The sequence below is a fragment of the Panicum virgatum genome, chromosome 2N (assembly GCF_016808335.1).
Source record: "Panicum virgatum strain AP13 chromosome 2N, P.virgatum_v5, whole genome shotgun sequence".
Lineage (NCBI taxonomy): Eukaryota > Viridiplantae > Streptophyta > Magnoliopsida > Poales > Poaceae > Panicum > Panicum virgatum.
This window is the reverse complement of record NC_053146.1, coordinates 58,209,011-58,225,637: the sequence shown is the minus strand read 5'-3', so window position 1 is coordinate 58,225,637 and position 16,627 is coordinate 58,209,011. Positions and strand designations below refer to the sequence as shown.

Genomic DNA, 16,627 nt, shown 5'->3' with positions numbered 1-16,627 from the left:
CCCGCGCGCGGCCGCCGGTCGCGGCCCCACCCGCCCCAGCGCCCCCGCGGTGCGCCCGGTCCGGCGGCGCCACACGCGGCAACTCTGGCCACGCCCGCGCGCGCCCGGCCCGGCGGCGCTCCACGCGGCTGCCCTGGCCGCGCCCGGCGGCGCCCGACACGCGGCTGCCCCGCCCGCGGACCGGCTGCCCCGCTCGTGCGCCCCGGCCCTGGCGCAGATCCGCGCGAGTGCTCTGCACGGGCGTCGGGCGGAGGGAGAGCGCACAGATCCGGGAGTGGCCATTTTTTTTTTGATAAAACGTATGCAACCGCATACGGACCTGTATTATACGAGAGAAAATACATACACAAGGCAGACCAAATACAGGTAAACTCTAGAAACATACAGAGAGGACAGGTGTACACACCAACTTACACAAAAAAAAATTACAATGAGGTCGCAAAGATCTTTTGTGCTCTCCGCATCCACTTTCTGCTGCTGCCTCCGTCGTCCTCCATTGTTGGCCAGGCCAACACCGGAGCAGAGGAGCCATAGCGAGGACACCAAGGTCGGTAGAAGTACCATCGCACGGATGCTTTGAAACGAGCCGCATAAGCAAAAAACAGTAGAGGAGCTTCGGCCGGGGACGCACCCCATACTTCTCCGACCATGAACTTGAGTACAACACCAGCAAGCAGCAAGGTAGAAGCCCAAGTCCACCAACCTTCCATCCTAAATCCCAACAACTGTCCTTCTGCATCGCTCCATCGACATCCCCACCATGCTTGGTTGAAACACCGAGGAGCAGACTCCTACATCGGAGAAACCAAGATCCAAGAAGAACCTCACCTCTGCGAGACCTCCAGCTCCGGTGAACTCCGCCCTCACAAATCCCTCGTTGGCGTCGGAGTAAACGCCAGCAAGACGGAGAGCGACGGCGCCGCCCCCGTCTCGTCGTCGCCGCCTGGAAACACACACCTAGAAGAACTAAGACCTAATCTACACTGCCGGGCAAAGAGACGCGGACTCTCCACGCATCCGGGGCCACGAGGGCCATCGGAGGCATGGGGAACCGGCGCTCCCGCCGGCAGGAGCACAAAGTCGCCGCTGTTCGCCTTACTCAACTGTAGCAGGAACGGATAAGATTGGAGTCCCTCCCCGGACTCGCGAAACGCAGTTGGATTTGTGGACTGAGTGGGTTGGTGGGGTGACCAGCGGGAGCTCCTGGTGCTCGCTTGGCGGCGGCGGCGGCTGCCGGGGACCACAGGCGGAGGTGCTCGCTGGGGGTGGGGGAGCGCCGCACGGGTGTGGCCGGATGGGGAGGCCGAACGGGTGTGCTTGGATTGGAGTTGGAGTGGAACAAGGGCAAGATGGACATTTTCCTCCATGGTCCCCACCCATATGAGCTGCTTAACCGTTAGATACTAACAGTAGAGGGACGGAAGGGTACAGGGTAAAAAAAGATTGGCACGAGGGCATAAAGGTGCGATTGAACTTTTTAGAGGTATGTAGGTCAAAAACAACTTTCGTAAGAGCATACAGGTTGACTCTCACATTCGCGCCATTCGTACTAGTTTTGAAATTTATTTGTTGATAAGCTAATTATTGGAATAATAGTGGAAATGCAATTTTTTTTAGGGAACAATCTCTTTGGTACTGAATCTATAGTTCCTTCCTCTTTTTAGTTTTATGTTGGGCAGCATGGTAATAAGAGAAGACACATGGATGGGACAAGAGTAAATAGACATCCAAAACTAAAGCAAAAGATATAACTAAGCTCACAAATTATTATCTAGATTATCTGAACAGATAAACGTGTAATGCAGCAATTTAGGCTACTTGTTAGCAGTATATCGAAATGGAATCCAGGGAAGGACCGGTTCATGCAGAAGCACCATCTAACACCAAGCCAAGATACTCTATGGCATCCATACAGATGGTTCTCCTCCTTCCATGCATCCATACAAGTAGAGCCCGTTTAGTTTCCAAAAAATTTTGGATGCTACAGTAACTGACAACGTTTGACTACTAATTAGGAGTATTAAATGTGAATAACTAACAAAATTCATTCCACAACCCCGGGTGAAATTGCGAGACGAATTTTTTAAGCCTTATTGGACCATGATTAGACAATATCGTGCTACAGTAACCAACCTCTAATGATAGATTAATTAGTCTTAATAAATTCATCTCGTGATTTTTCATCCATCCATATAATTAGTTTTATAATTAGTCTATATTTAATACTTCTAATTAATGGTCAAACATTGTCCAAAAAATTTTGGGAACTAAACTGTCCCGTAACACTCAACAGCCAAGTCTTATAAAATTCCTCTACAAATTCTTTGGTCCAAAGGGGGCCTCAAGCAGCAGGACCTGACGCTACAATTGCCTGCAGGGGCGATAAGCCAAGCCACCCGACAAACAAAATCGCCTTTGACAAAATAATTGGTGTTCAGATTACAAAATAATAATAAAAATCTGACACCGATCACTATCACGATGAAATATACGTCAATTACACCAAACAATGAAATATGCCACGGTATAGCTTTGCTTCAGCTTAGCAACGTGTCTGTTCAACTCTGTACAATGCATACTAATGGGCAATGTGGGTGTGTTTTCCTTCAACTCCCAGGAAAGAATCCCCAGGCAATAATTTCGTAAAGTATATATTTGCAAACACCTTCACATCGCTAAAACTCGGCAGAGCCAGGAACTCGGGGAAACGGGATGGCATCTCTAATGTTGTCAATTCCAGTTGCAAACTGTACAAGCCGTTCAAATCCAAGACCAAAACCAGCATGGGGAACTGCAGCAGAAAAAAGAACAAGTTTGTCATGGCACGTCACAGGAACAAAAGTGTCTACTGTTCATGGTAATTATTAAAAAAACAGAGAAAATCACAATATCCAACTTTATCCTCCAGTATTAGCAAGCATGGTTAAGGTATTTAACCTGATCCATATCGCCGTAGATCCAAATACCACCAGTAGCTCTCCTTGTTCAGATTTTGCTCATCCAACCGGGCTTCGAGGTGATCAAGGCGCTCTTCCCTCTGGCTTCCTCCAATAAGTTCACCAACCTGACATTGAACAGAAACACAGTTTGTTTGCAATAGCTAAAGGATGTTCTTCCATTTTATGCCATTGATTCATACGGCTAAGAAATTTATGTATGTTGTGTTGATTGTATGTGCCTACCCGAGGAACCAACAAATCCATTGCAGCAACTGTCTTCCCATCATCATTTTGCCGCATATAGAAAGCCTTGATTTCCTAAAAAAGTTGAAAAGAGAGATCTTAAAGTACGCCAGTTTGTTTCAAGACAAGTTAAACACTAAAAAATGCACAATGCAAACCTTTGGGTAATCTCTAATTATAACTGGGCGGCCACCAAAAGCAACTTCTGTGATGTATCTCTCATGCTCACTTTGAAGATCTAACCCCCATTTTACCTGTTGTAAAAAATAGCTCAGATATTTTTCCCATATCGTTATCACTTCAAATTCTGCCTTTCTACATTGTTAGCTCAGGAAAAGAACATTGGTATGTGGAGCTCAGTAGTGGAAAGCCCAGAGATGATTTCATATACATATCAAAACAACCAGCATTTATTCTCAGTTAACAATCAACACAAACACTGAAAAGTCATCCAACACTGAACAGCGAATACATATATAACATTTCAAGCATGCAGACATTTTTACTTTTACTAAAGTATGTACTTGAATCTCCATTATGATTGTAATTTAAAGTTAAATTGCAAGTAAGCGCATCAGATAAGTTTTCCTGTGACAAAAAGGAGAAAGTTATTCATAGAAAGCTGTCAGGTACTCAGGTGTGCATTACCGGGAACTCAAATTTCTTCTTGGACCCAAGAAGTAGCTCAACAGCATCAGTGTATGACAAGTGAACAAATTTCTTCTCTACTACATCCTAGGTCAAGCAGAAGAGATTTCACTATGTCAGAATCCTCTTAATCAAAATGTAGCATTAAGTCCAAAGCTACATTGTGCCATGGAATGATAAATAAAGGAAGCTATAAATTGAAGGTATACATTTAATCGATCTATTATGCCTTTCTCAACCCATGTATTGAAGAAATCCATATCTTCTTTGCAGTTCTCTATAATATACTTTACCTGCATGAAACAGCAATAATTAGGTGACTCTAAACCCCTGCTTGAAATTTCACTGATTTAATACATAAAAACCATTGATAAAACCACACTGCAGAATGGCTAGCAGTAGACTTGAGCATCAACCAAAATTCAATAGAAGGCACCTACTACATACTGGAGATATGCAGTTGCACAAGCCATGTCATCATTCAGATCGGCAAACGCAAGCTCAGGTTCAATCATCTTCACTCAGAACAACGAAACAGCAAAAGAAGCTGTGAATCAGTGTCTATGTAGGATTCTGAGGGAAAAAAACAGGCACAAGAATTTCAAATACCCAAAACTCAGCCAGATGTCTTGCCGTGTTTGAATTTTCAGCCCTAAATGTTGGACCAAATGTGTAAATCTGGAACAAAAAATTGAATGTGAGGAAATAAATTGATTAAAGCAATCAAACAGAGTGTTATCTGTTTGAATGAATATGGCAAAATAATTACATCAGATAGAGCCGAAGCATATGTTTCGCCATTAAGCTGTCCAGATACCGTCAGAAATGCAGGTTTGCAGAAGAAATCCTAACATAAGTAACATAGGAAACAGTCACGTTACTTGAACAGTTTTAAGAAACCAAATAACATTAAATACAGGGCAGCAATTCATACAACCAGAGTGAGTCAGGTAACATTCTAAGAAGGGGAAAGGGGCAGCAATTCATACAACCAGAGTGAGTCAGGTAACATTCTAAGAAGGGGAAAGGTTACCTGTGACCAATCAACTCTTCCATCCTTAGTAGCAGGAATATCTTTGAGTAAGGAACCACCTTCAGCGCTGTTTGAAAGCTATATCATAGAAGTAGACAGAAATATTAAACACATTCAAACCAGAATGCAATAAGCAAAACCAAGGAACAAGGAGCCAAAACGGAGAGATACATATCATTCTAATGAAAAGTTTTGTGAAAGGATAATAGATGCCACTAGCAATAATGAATTTCGTTAAATATATGCATGACAATACATATGGACTAATGATAGTATGATTCTGATATAACTCTTACAGTATAACTTCAATGATTGCATTTACATTTTACCAAATAATGTGTGCGACCTGAATCCTGATCTAACAGTAAACCTGCTGTGGATGTTTCTATGACTTCCATACACCAAATATTTGATAGGCACAGACTTAAGGAAGTTCTATAAGCCACATAGGTCCAAAAATATTTAAAAAAAATGCAACATGTGTACTCTAAAATTGATGACAGCTGGATAAGGCAGCTCGTTAGGCTGTATAGTTTCTGATTCGGAGCATAAGCTCCATTGAAATATTTGGGTAAACATAGAAACGGGACATAAATTCCGTTTCACACAAATGAGCAGGATATTTTCAATACAGCAATCAAATTCTTGAGTGCATCAATTAGTCTATATAAAGAAACATATTGAAGAAAAACTAACCAAAGTAGTCACATAAAACTGCTCCCCAGCTCCTTCACAATCCGAGGCAGTAATAATAGGGCTTGATACCCAAACAAATCCATTGTCTTGGAAGAATTTATGAGTTGCATATGCCAGAGCGTTTCTCACTCTTGTCACCTAAATAAGCACCCACACATACAGTAAGCAATCAACAGGAGTGTATAATTACAGGACAAAGAATTTTTATGGTCAAGAGTAATATCTTTTTTCATATCAAGTTTTTTAAGAGTGGTTTGTGTAGCTAGATCATCAGCATAGACTACTTATAATCCATTAATTTGAAATTCAATGTCCAAGTGGCCCTCATTTGTGATAAAGTGATCCCTCTATAACCATATCATTGCCAAATCTACAAATTTGCATAGGCAACCATATTTACAGATTGTATACTAACTTGTAAGTTACCCTGGGGAACTAATCATACAAATAGATAAAGGATGACACAGGATAAAGTGCTTTTCAGTTTCTGGTCGAGTAACCGAAGGAAAGAAGATGTATCATTTCCAATCTCATGGTCAAAAACCATATTCACCTTTATACCAAGAGGAACTAAAAAGAATATCAAATTGGCTACTTTTCAAGTTCAGAATGCCAGAAAAGGGAAGAAAAAGGAACAAGCAGTGAGTAATAACATACTGCACCAAAAGTGTTTGTCCGAGGACGGAGATGGGCTACAGTTCTAAGAAATTCTCTTGATGCCCGTTTCTTCTGTATAGGAAAAGATGTGGGATCACTTTTCCCAATCTGCAAGAAGAAAAGTTAAAAAAAGCATTAGAACACAAGAAAAGAAATAAAAGGCACAAAGAATATTGTTGTCAGATTCTGCAAGTTATTGGTCTAACCGTCTATGCATACTTAACTATGACCAATTAGTCTAAGTGTAGTACAGGAAATAAAGTACCATAGCTTGTATATTACACAAAATGAGAAATTAACTCACTACGCAATAAGTATTCCTTGTATTTTTTATGTGTAAAAACAGAAAGAAACTTATTGACATCTTACAAGCTAGTTATTACAGACATAAGAATGCATGAACTAAAAATAGTTACAAAGAATGAAAAGTTACCACAGTGATCTTTGAAACCTTCAACTCCACTTTTTGCTTACCACCTTGGCTGCTTGCAACAACTCCCTCAACTAGTACAGATGCTCCGGTAGTCACTGAGTCTATCTGACAGCCATCATTGGAATAATGAACAATAAAATGTATTTTAGCCTTATGTCAATCAACTGCAAGGAATGCAATGTAAGACAAGTTCAATTAAGTAAATAAATCCCAACCTTCAGTAAATGGGTAAAACATAGTACCTGGTCATAACCTTCTGTATCAGGAGTCAATACACATTGCATATTGGACAAGCAAGAGCCATCATTGACCTAAACGTTGAAATTTCAGAAAGCATTAGACTCTCAAAGGAAAAAATAATAATAATACCCATTCCTCCAAATAACCAATCCCCATAAATGGGTCGCTTATCAGTTGTTTCGATATTGGCCTAAATACTCAGGAGTGAAATCTAGGGTTGCACACTTGTATGGAAATAGTTGAGGATTGTAGCTACCAGATAGTAACACATAGGTCATGGTCCAGCGGAACCATAATTCTTATGCGTGTCATAGAGATTTTTGCGATATTATGGACTCAAGTAGCTCGTCTTATGTCAGGTTGCACACTTGCATGGAAATAGTTGAGGACTGTAGCTACCAGGCAGTAACACTATGATCATGGGCCAGCGGAACCATAATTCACATGCATGTCATAGAGATTTTTGCGATATTATGGACTCAAGTAGCTCTTGTCATACGTGCATGCGTAGAGTAGAGCATTGCTGAAATATTAAAGTCATGATGACCAACAGTTCACAATTCACATTAACCAGAATGGGCAGCAATGCCAATAACGCACGAAAGGGAAGCACCTTTTCCACCCTTCCAGAGTCCTAAATCACCAAGTTAACACAACTGACAATCATATGCACCAGCATTTCGGCAAAAATAAAATCTGCTAACGGCACGCACTACCCCTGCGCTATTCCTTCCAATTGATGGGGGCCACAGCAAAAACGGGGTTGCAAATGTCTCACTTAACCTCAACGAAGGTGACGGTCCTCTGGGCGCGGCAAGTGCGCACCCACCCGCGCACGGCGAGCTCCTTGCCCACCAACGCGGCGCCCTCGTCCTCCCCGCCCTTGACGTCCGCCACCCGCAGCCGCTTCCTGAACTCTCCCACGGCCTCCCCCACCGGCCCGGTCGCCGCGGCCACAGCGGCAGCGGGGGCGTCAGCGGAGGCCTGCGCCGCGGCGCAGAAGCTCTGCCGCCGCCCCGAGGCGGCGGCGAGCGGCGCCGTACGCGGGAGGGGGAACGAGAGTGCGGCGAGCGGGGAGGTCTTAACCTGGAGCCGGCGCGGGGCCAGACGGAGGAGCCGGGCGGCCGCGGCAGCCGCCATCGGCAACTAGGCGGCGGCGGCGGGGCTGTCTGTAAGCTATCGCCTGTCGCGGCGGGGCTGTCTGTAAGCTATCGCTTCCTCCGCCTAGGACTAGGAGCCGTCCGTTTAGGATCGAGGGTCAACGCGTCTCTTGAGGCCGATTACGTATTCCTCGATTCCGCCTTCACACCCTGTTTACGGGTGTGTATCAAGGTTTTAAATCTCCCCGCTATAGCCCGCTATAACTATTTGAGGCATGGTACCGCTATTTGAACTTATGTGTAATTTAGCCGCTATAGCCCGCTATAGTTTCATTTAGCCCGCTATTAGCTGTTTTTTGAGTCCAGCTGCTAAACTCCTTAGCCCGCTATTTAAAACCATGGTGTGTATAGATTTTTTTTTCGTAAATTTTGAAAGAGAATCTTATTATTTCGGAGCACTAATTAAAGTCTATTTACAAAACTTTTGCACGGATGTGTTGTAAATCGCGAGACGAATCTAATGAGTCTAATTAGTTCATAATTAATTTTTAACTAGTGGATGGTTACTGTAGCATTACTGTTGCAAATTATAGATTAAGTAAGTTCATTAGATTCATCTCGTAATTTACAACCCATTCGTAAAAAAAATTACAAATAAATTTTATTTTAGTGCTTGATGTATCTGTCTAAATATTCGATGTAATATTTTTAGATGTAAAATTTAGAATTTAAACAAGGCCTACGTTTTAATAGCTGGCACGCCTTTTTGATATGGTTGCTGACCATTGCAGGATCAGGACAGACGTTATCACGCACATCATCAGTTTATCTATTCTAATAAAGTCCAATTTTAATGAAAGCCAATCCAAATCACATGGGGATGGGGTGGATTGGTTGATTGATCATCCAAGGACGAAGCAACGCAAGAAGTCAATCACGATCATCACATGCGTTTTGTCATTTCGTCTGACTAGTTGAAGAGTCCTGCTCGCTTCTCTCTCCCTCGGGTCAGTCCAATCCGGAGGAGTTGGGTGGGAGAGTGGCCATCCGCGAGAAGAAGGATGGCGAGCAGCAACGGCAAGCCGGCACAGGCGGAGGAGGGGAAGGCGGCGGCGGAGGGGTCGATCGGCGGGTATGAGTCCCTGCACAGCCTGCTGGAGGCCAACCTCTCCCCCGAGCTCTTCCAGGTACCCTCTATCACTCCGCCGGGCGGGGGCGGCCAGATTCGTCCCGCCATGTCGTCGGCGTCCGTGCCCGTTTCTTGGTTCTTGGATTGGATCCGTCCTTGTGCGCGGGCAAGCTCCTAGATAAACCAAATTGCGCCCCGGAAAGAGTGATCGAACTACTGTTAATCGAGAAAATCGGGTGAACGACAGAACGAGTCTTGGTGCTCTGATTGGCCTATGATTAAGGTTGTGTTGTGCGACAACTAGTCACTTTCTCCATGGGTAATGTACTGCTGGATTGAGTACTTGTGATGTGGGGCTAAAACATGCTTCTTGTAAGATCCGTACTGATGTTACTAATGGTTAGGTACTTGTTCTAGCTGTGTTTGCAGTCCTCTTCCACCCGTTTGTCAATTGAAATTGTGTGCCTTTGTTTTAACAGTGTTCGTAGCCAGAGCATCAGCGGTAGCAGTTAGTAGTTAGCTAGATCAGTGTGTGTGAAATTTACCCACAGTCTGACTTCACAATTGTAGACATCGAATTGTACCCTGCTGAGCTCACCTGCTTCCTACTAAAAGAGGGATCCTGATGTCCAGTACTTGATCTTTATACAAGGTTGGGCATAGGGATGGACTTTTCTAGTAGCAAAAATCCAACGAATCGTGACAGTACTGTTTATATTCAAAGCCTTTTCCTTCATGCCTAGACTAAAGAGCTCCCTATTCTAATACGTCTATCCACGGAAAGAGCGAGCCAGCGAATAGTTCCCAGTTGAGACATCTCACTGAGATATAAGGATATCTAGATTGCATTTATGTTCACTTTGTTGATTTTGTCAATCTTTTCGTGTTAACAGGAAGCAAGCCGGTTGCTGTTGGGGCTGAATTGTGCACGCCCTCTTGAGGCTATCGCACTGCCTGAAGCCACAATGACTCTTGCAGAAACGCATAATTTTGATGTGCAGGTTATCTCTAAATTGTCATTTTTATTAGCAGTGATCGTTTCTTAATTGATTGTGGGATTGCCAGATGTAGCATCTTTATTCAATACGTCAGGTGCTAGCATATAGAAATTAAACTATATTGGGTGGCAGATATAAACTGTGATCTACTTGTTCTGTAGGCCTTCCGTTTTAGTGCAGATAAAGAGTTTCTTAGGCAGCCACGAGTTGTTCGAGTTGGTCTAATTCAGAACTCAATTGCTGCTCCCACTACTTGTCATTTTGCTGAGCAAAAGAAGGCTATCATGGATAAAATTAGACCCATCGTTGATGCAGCTGGTGCTTCTGGTGTCAATATTTTGTGCTTACAAGTGAGTACTTTGCACTATTTCTTTGGAACATTTGAAATTATATGGTATAGAATTCAAGATGATGTGTTATATCCCCAAAGGAAGAACGTTTCCAATGATATGTACCCCAAAATTTAGGAAGCCTGGACAATGCCTTTTGCATTCTGCACACGTGAGAAAAGATGGTGTGAGTTTGCTGAACCGGTTGATGGAGAATCTACTCAGTTCCTTCAAGAACTTGCACAAAAGTATAACATGGTAATTGTGAACCCAATCCTCGAAAGGGATGTAAACCATGGGGAGACTATTTGGAATACTGCTGTCGTAATTGGGAATAATGGCAACATAATTGGCATTCATCGAAAGGTATGCACATCACCTTACTTTTCTTTTCTTTTTCTTAATCTGCATTTTCTACTTCTCCCTTCTGGCAGAAAGCTTTAAATAAACACATTATCTAGAATCATATCCCAAGAGTTGGTGATTTCAATGAGAGTACATACTACATGGAGGGTAACACTGGGCATCCAGTGTTTGAAACAGCTTATGGCAAAATAGGAGTCAACATTTGTTATGGAAGACATCATCCACTTAATTGGCTTGCATTTGGCCTCAACGGAGCTGAAATAGTGTTCAACCCATCTGCAACTGTTGGTGAACTCAGCGAACCAATGTGGCCTATTGAGGTTGGAGAAAATTCTTGTGCTCTTTTCTTCACTATAACACACATTTTTGGTAAATGCATTTGGAAACTTTGGAGTGCATAATTATCTTTTATATTTTTTGTTCTACTTCAGGCAAGGAATGCCGCAATTGCAAACAGCTACTTCGTTGGATCAATTAACCGGGTTGGCACAGAAGTGTTCCCAAATCCTTTCACATCTGGTGATGGGAAACCTCAGCATGCAGACTTCGGCCATTTCTATGGATCTAGCCATTTCTCAGCACCGGACGCTTCTTGCACCCCATCACTATCACGCTACCGAGATGGCTTGGCCATCTCCGATATGGATCTCAACCTATGCCGCCAGATAAAAGACAAGTGGGCCTTCCGCATGACTGCTCGTTATGATATGTATGCTTCCTTGCTATCAGAGTACTTGAAACCAGATTTTAAACCTCAAGTCATTGTTGATCCCTTGATTAACAAGAGGGCATAAAACTGAGGTTACCTGGATTTAAAAGGAGGCCATTTGTGCTGGGACTTCAACAGTACGTGTTTACAGTTTGGCAGAATAATCTCTTTGAAGGTGCAAATGGAAGGAAGTCTCTGTTTTCCTTTCCTTTTTCACATCTTGTAAAAAAGCATTTGGTGTACATTCCCTGAAGTTTGTCCAACCTGACTTTACTCAATATTGGAAACATGAATGTCTGCATTGTTTTGCATTGCCATTTGCAAGGGGTTGCTCTGTGAAGAAATTCAACAAACTTTTAAACCACCTAAAATAACTAAGAAACTCCACCAAACATAATGTTGGACTAATTGGTGAAGCTTATTGTTCATAAGACTTGACTGGTGCAGAATGCTTTGCATTCTTTTACATGAAGACACAGCATTTTAGCAAACCTGCTGCACACTAAAAGAAGAGATTGGCTACAGGGTCTACAGTAAATATTATACACAATTCAGTTCCCTAGTCCTTTTTGTCAGAAATTAACCCTAAAACCATCAATAAATATTATCAACTAGTTTGTTGTTATTTAAATGCTTCTTCCTCCTTCCATTTCACCAATCTCTTCAGGAAGTCCATCACCTGCAATTGGAATAGCAGAGTCAAGTATAAGAATGCAGGCCAGTTTTTTTTTTCTGAAAACAATTGCATCATGTAACAGTTCGATATGAATCAAATTGTGTATCTTGATGTGCAGCAAATGGTAAAATAGTGAATTTACCTCAGATGGATCCGCAAGAGAATAAGCTGCGTGAGATTCCTTTGGTACAGATGACACCAAAATTCCAAAACCCCGTTTATCTTCTCGTAGAACCTGCAGATTTAAACCATCAAGTGAATTATGTAGATGAAAAAAAGACAAGGTTGTTCTGTATCAGAACCATATTATGCACCTTAAATGCATCTTCGTCAGTACGGTCATCTCCAATGTAGATAGGGAGCACATTGTCAGAATCAGCTAGCCCTAGGGAGTCCAACAGGAACTCCACAGCCTTTCCCTTGTTCCAGTCTATCACCGGACGAACTTCTAAAACCTGCAATGCAGCAACCAGATTCATCTGTTGATCCCCTTTCAAGAGTCGCTGAGCTAGTGTTTTCATTTACAGCTTATACCTTTCGTCCATGACTCAGTCGGAGGCGAGGATAGGCTTTCAGGACATCATCTGTGCACCGTGCAACGATTGGCCAATCCTGAAAGTCAAATGTATTAGAAGCAGCGCAGCAGCATCAGCAAGTGGTTCTTTTTCGCTCAAAACCATTTTTGAGAAAACTGAGAGCCCACCTTCTCGTTGACATTGCGGTAGTGTACTGACACGCAGAACTTGTTGTTTTCAACTTTTGCGCCATCGATTCCCCTTATCTTCTCGATGAGCAATCTAAAAACCTGCGGCACATGGAGCTGCATTGAATATCTTGATCCATATGGAATTGTAAACCTTGCAAAATTTATACCTCATCGATCATTGGTATGAATTCACTAGCAGCCTGGAAGATCTTCACCTCCTTGTCCTACAAAAGATAGTAAGAAGAAAATCCTCCAAACTGAAGAAACATCCGTTGTTCTCTGCACTAAGCAGAACACCGACAAAATTCTATCTCATTGGCTCAATTGGTAAAGCCTTGTGCTCACCTGCTTCGCACTGGAGTTACTGCAGCTTCTATGATCAGTGACAGAACCACTTTTCCCAATTGGACCGATGATATCCATTCCATGGCTACCAGCGTAGTACAGCTCGGTTAATTTAACAAAATCAAACACCTAAATAGATTCAAAAGAGTTAAGTTAATGCCCAGAACGAGATACTTAGAAGTAAACTAGAATCCATTGGAAAGGACAATCAACAATCTGTTCACCTTATCACAAGACCTTCCACTGATAATCGCCGTGGGAAGATGCAATGCAGCATTCCTCACCACCTCGCGCATCTGTGTATATGATATTTTTACAGATGTTTCACTCAGCAAAACTCGGCAAAGAGAAGGGAACTCTTTCAGAGATTGATATTGCAATGATATTACCTGATCAGACATGATGGCATTGTCTGGGTCATCGACAATTGGTGACAGGGTTCCATCGTAGTCCAAGAACAACACTGTCTTCTTGCCTTTGCCATAGGCAACAATTTTTCCAAATGCGTTCAGTGCTGAAGGATACTTCTTCTGCAGATGATAAGGAATTGACAAATAGCACCAGCTCCTACAATATAAAAACTACTGCAAAGCAAATTTCTCAGAGAGAAGGTAAAAACTCACAGTCCAATCTCGGTAGATCGGATCAAAAGCACCGGGGTTACCGATATTCACACGGACAGCAGTAGGCGAGGATATCTTCATGTCATTCAACCAGCCATTAGCATGCAGTGACATCGTTTTTGAAGGAAAAGCCGGTTCTTTCATCTCCTCTGCTAATGGAGAATCTTCATTTGCACAGGTGCTTCCATTAGCATAGGAACCCATGCTGATTTTTCTCTATCAAGCTGCCAAAATAGTTGAAGATCTTGCTCTTGTTCACAGTACGTTAGTCAGAGTGTCCCCTCTACAAATAAGCACCTGTATTCAGTGCCTTCTTGCCATTGCAGCCCATTTTCAATCAAATCAAAGCACCAGACAAATCAGAATATCAGATACATATGCTCCCTGTTTAGAAAAATGCAAAAGTTAAAGGAAACGATGTTCATATACGTACTTCAAGAAGCCCTGAATCTCCAGATGACCACCACCAGGCAAAAGTAAGGCAACAATGTTTATATATAGTCTACATAGACATCGAAAAGTGTTAATGACTTGCAGAGGAATCTGATGCAACAAGCAAGCAACATATAAGTTTGGAAGTCAAGACATGCTTACGCTAGCAATCCTATTAATGAAATGGGTGGTTTCAGGTCAACAACAACCAATGAGATAAAGTCTTACGACGAACAACAGGATCCTCCGTACACACACATCAAGGCAGCAACATATATATGTAGCTCAATTAATCATAGTCAATTAGGATTCAAAGACAGCATGGTCGGCTACACACCAATATTTTGTGGGCATCAATGAAGACTATACTGATCTGCAGTAATATACTGCGTATTATGCAAAAGAAACAAGCAAGATACAAAGATGACTAAAGAGGTTTATACACACCAAGGAAGATCAATGGCAGAATCAATAAGGGAATGGGATTCTGTGACCATTCTTGTCCAAGACAATGCAGTAAGCGCTGACATCTGCTTTAACTTCGGCAATTGGTATGCTCTGATGAAATTCTAATCATACAAGGCATGTTCTCCAATTTTGAGACGATTGTTCTCCAATGCTCTTGTTAAATCATACAAGTTAGGGTATCTTGTTGGTTGTTAGTTTGCTCTGATTGTTTGCAACTCCCTACTGCTTCCTTTTTATAATGGTCAGATCACATCGTCGGGCTGTCTCAAACAGGAAAATGAGGTACATAACTCCAGGCGAAGAAACAAATAAAGATTCTATCTATCTTGGTCTCTCCCCAAAAGAAGTTGGAAGAAAAAGGCACATAAATTCAGGAACGTGGACGTACGTCGACATCGAGTTTATGTCAGGGTTTGAAACTTCAGGTACGTTACACAATCTCAATTGGGAGGTCGTTTTCACTCTTAAAAGGATCCTCTCTATGGAATCCAATAGACTAGTAGTACAACAATGAAGCGCACTTCTGGTTACCAATGAAAGAAGCATTTGATTACATAAGGCAAAACTCAAAGGATTACTAGAAGAGCAATGGGGTGCACTTGCAAGCAACAAAATAAATTGCAGCTTGGTCAAGGCATGATGCAGACATAGCTTGATGAACTACAACATGGCGTGAGGGTGTAACAAAAGACTAACCACCCAGGCTGTGTAGTCGGTATGTACTCGGACTGCTTTCTTTCTATTAATACAATGACGTGCAGCTCTCCTCGTGTTCGACAAAAAATATGGCATGAGGGTATCAAAATAATATGACATTTATCACAACAATTGAAAACTGTATGCACCAAGAAATAGTAGCAAGTCGAAGACTTAATATATTGGCAGGGTAAAAGTCCACCTGATTGAGTCTAAAAGATATATTACCACATACACAGTGGACCGGTTCTACAAGCTCTAGGTTCTCTCTTCTCTGTGATGCCATAAGGTTGAAATTTGACAAGACAATAAAAAAGAAAGAGGCATGGAGTTGTGCTCAATGGCTCCAAGGTAAACAAGAACAGACGTCCACATATCCATGCAATTAAGAAATACTTGGCCTAAAATTCACAATCTCCTGCACATATTAACCGATTCATGCCGACTGATGATACTACACATTTTGTCAATAACTAGAAACCAAATGAGCATGCAACATGTCAATGACTTGATTTGGTACAATAAGGGACCCAATTTTATGCATGTAACCATATACAATCATCTTTTGTAGGTTTAAACCAAATGGAATTGATTAGGGAAAAGAAGAGGGTTTATTTTGCATGCATTGCATCGAATTAGATCCCTCATATGCAAAGATCTAGTTATTATGAATTACATTTTTTGGTAGAGGATTCCCACCTGATTTGGAGAGGTTGTGTCAATCCAGAGATCGAGATCGCGCAAGAGAGAGAGAAAGCTTTGCATATAATGACTAACCAAAAAGGAAAAAGAGGAAGAGGAACATAGAAGGGGTGACTATTTATAGATATAGAGTATATTGAATAACAACAAAATTAAGCGGGATGTTGTGTCCGTTCAACACCTTAGTGCTTTCTAATTAAAATTAAGCTTAGGAGAAATATTATCTGTTTGCAATTGTCAAAGAGAAGATTAAGGTAAATTTTAATGAGATTGTAAATTGTTCATTTTTGTTCCCTCCGGTCAGTATGTGGAGAAGCGTGTGTGAGGAGTCGACAACCTGATAAGCTAAATCATAGGACCCCAACCGTTGTACAAATTATCTTTACCATGCAACTCATCATAACATTCCTTTTCATAAACCCAAAATAAGGGATTACAGTTACTACAGGACAACACATC

General features: G+C 42.1%; 3 protein-coding genes across 4 annotated transcripts; 1 reads left to right on the top strand and 2 right to left on the bottom strand.

Annotated features, from left to right (window-relative positions):
* Positions 1 to 2,300: 2,300 nt before the first annotated feature.
* Positions 2,301 to 8,137, bottom strand: LOC120658320 (asparagine--tRNA ligase, chloroplastic/mitochondrial-like). Of its 2 annotated transcripts, XM_039936576.1 has the most exons (15): positions 7,673 to 8,137; positions 6,892 to 6,960; positions 6,650 to 6,754; positions 6,217 to 6,324; positions 5,560 to 5,697; positions 4,864 to 4,941; positions 4,600 to 4,677; positions 4,440 to 4,508; positions 4,271 to 4,345; positions 4,040 to 4,123; positions 3,831 to 3,917; positions 3,341 to 3,436; positions 3,183 to 3,257; positions 2,938 to 3,064; positions 2,301 to 2,791 (listed from the first exon to the last, which is right to left on the bottom strand). In XM_039936576.1, the coding sequence occupies exons 1-15, from the start codon at positions 8,027 to 8,029 to the stop codon at positions 2,676 to 2,678; spliced, it is 1,662 nt and encodes a 553-aa protein (XP_039792510.1). In that variant the 5' UTR covers positions 8,030 to 8,137; the 3' UTR covers positions 2,301 to 2,675. The 2 variants fall into 2 exon arrangements, with proteins under 2 accessions (XP_039792510.1, XP_039792511.1); XM_039936577.1 differs by lacking the exon at positions 3,831 to 3,917 and having other exon boundaries at positions 7,673 to 8,098.
* A 710-nt stretch (positions 8,138 to 8,847) lies between these two features.
* Positions 8,848 to 11,837, top strand: LOC120658355 (beta-ureidopropionase-like). Its single transcript, XM_039936621.1, has 6 exons — positions 8,848 to 9,176; positions 10,012 to 10,119; positions 10,278 to 10,466; positions 10,584 to 10,811; positions 10,907 to 11,131; positions 11,243 to 11,837. Exons 1-6 carry the CDS (start codon positions 9,051 to 9,053, stop codon positions 11,603 to 11,605), a joined length of 1,239 nt encoding a protein of 412 aa, XP_039792555.1. The 5' UTR covers positions 8,848 to 9,050; the 3' UTR covers positions 11,606 to 11,837.
* An 80-nt stretch (positions 11,838 to 11,917) lies between these two features.
* LOC120658388 (probable trehalose-phosphate phosphatase 10) lies at positions 11,918 to 14,119 on the bottom strand. Its single transcript, XM_039936662.1, has 10 exons — positions 13,871 to 14,119; positions 13,637 to 13,777; positions 13,472 to 13,543; positions 13,248 to 13,376; positions 13,070 to 13,126; positions 12,900 to 13,001; positions 12,731 to 12,808; positions 12,511 to 12,651; positions 12,339 to 12,431; positions 11,918 to 12,199 (listed from the first exon to the last, which is right to left on the bottom strand). The coding sequence occupies exons 1-10, from the start codon at positions 14,072 to 14,074 to the stop codon at positions 12,143 to 12,145; spliced, it is 1,074 nt and encodes a 357-aa protein (XP_039792596.1). The 5' UTR covers positions 14,075 to 14,119; the 3' UTR covers positions 11,918 to 12,142.
* Positions 14,120 to 16,627: the final 2,508 nt, after the last annotated feature.

Excerpts from the sequence above, each read along its gene's own strand:
- LOC120658388 (XM_039936662.1), bottom strand. The coding sequence starts at position 14,074 with ATGGGTTCCTATGCTAATGGAAGCACCTGTGCAAATGAAGATTCTCCA. Across the intron at positions 13,377-13,471 it reads GTGGAAGGTCTTGTGATAAG|GTGTTTGATTTTGTTAAATT; the intron begins GTGAACAGATTG and ends GAATCTATTTAG. Across the intron at positions 12,432-12,510 it reads CTGACGAAGATGCATTTAAG|GTTCTACGAGAAGATAAACG; the intron begins GTGCATAATATG and ends TTAAATCTGCAG.
- LOC120658320 (XM_039936576.1), bottom strand. The coding sequence starts at position 8,029 with ATGGCGGCTGCCGCGGCCGCCCGGCTCCTCCGTCTGGCCCCGCGCCGG. Across the intron at positions 5,698-6,216 it reads GGACAAACACTTTTGGTGCA|GTGACAAGAGTGAGAAACGC; the intron begins GTATGTTATTAC and ends GTGCTTATTTAG. Across the intron at positions 3,918-4,039 it reads GCATAATAGATCGATTAAAT|GATGTAGTAGAGAAGAAATT; the intron begins GTATACCTTCAA and ends TGCTTGACCTAG.
- LOC120658355 (XM_039936621.1), top strand. The coding sequence starts at position 9,051 with ATGGCGAGCAGCAACGGCAAGCCGGCACAGGCGGAGGAGGGGAAGGCG. Across the intron at positions 9,177-10,011 it reads TCTCCCCCGAGCTCTTCCAG|GAAGCAAGCCGGTTGCTGTT; the intron begins GTACCCTCTATC and ends TCGTGTTAACAG. Across the intron at positions 10,467-10,583 it reads TCAATATTTTGTGCTTACAA|GAAGCCTGGACAATGCCTTT; the intron begins GTGAGTACTTTG and ends CCCAAAATTTAG.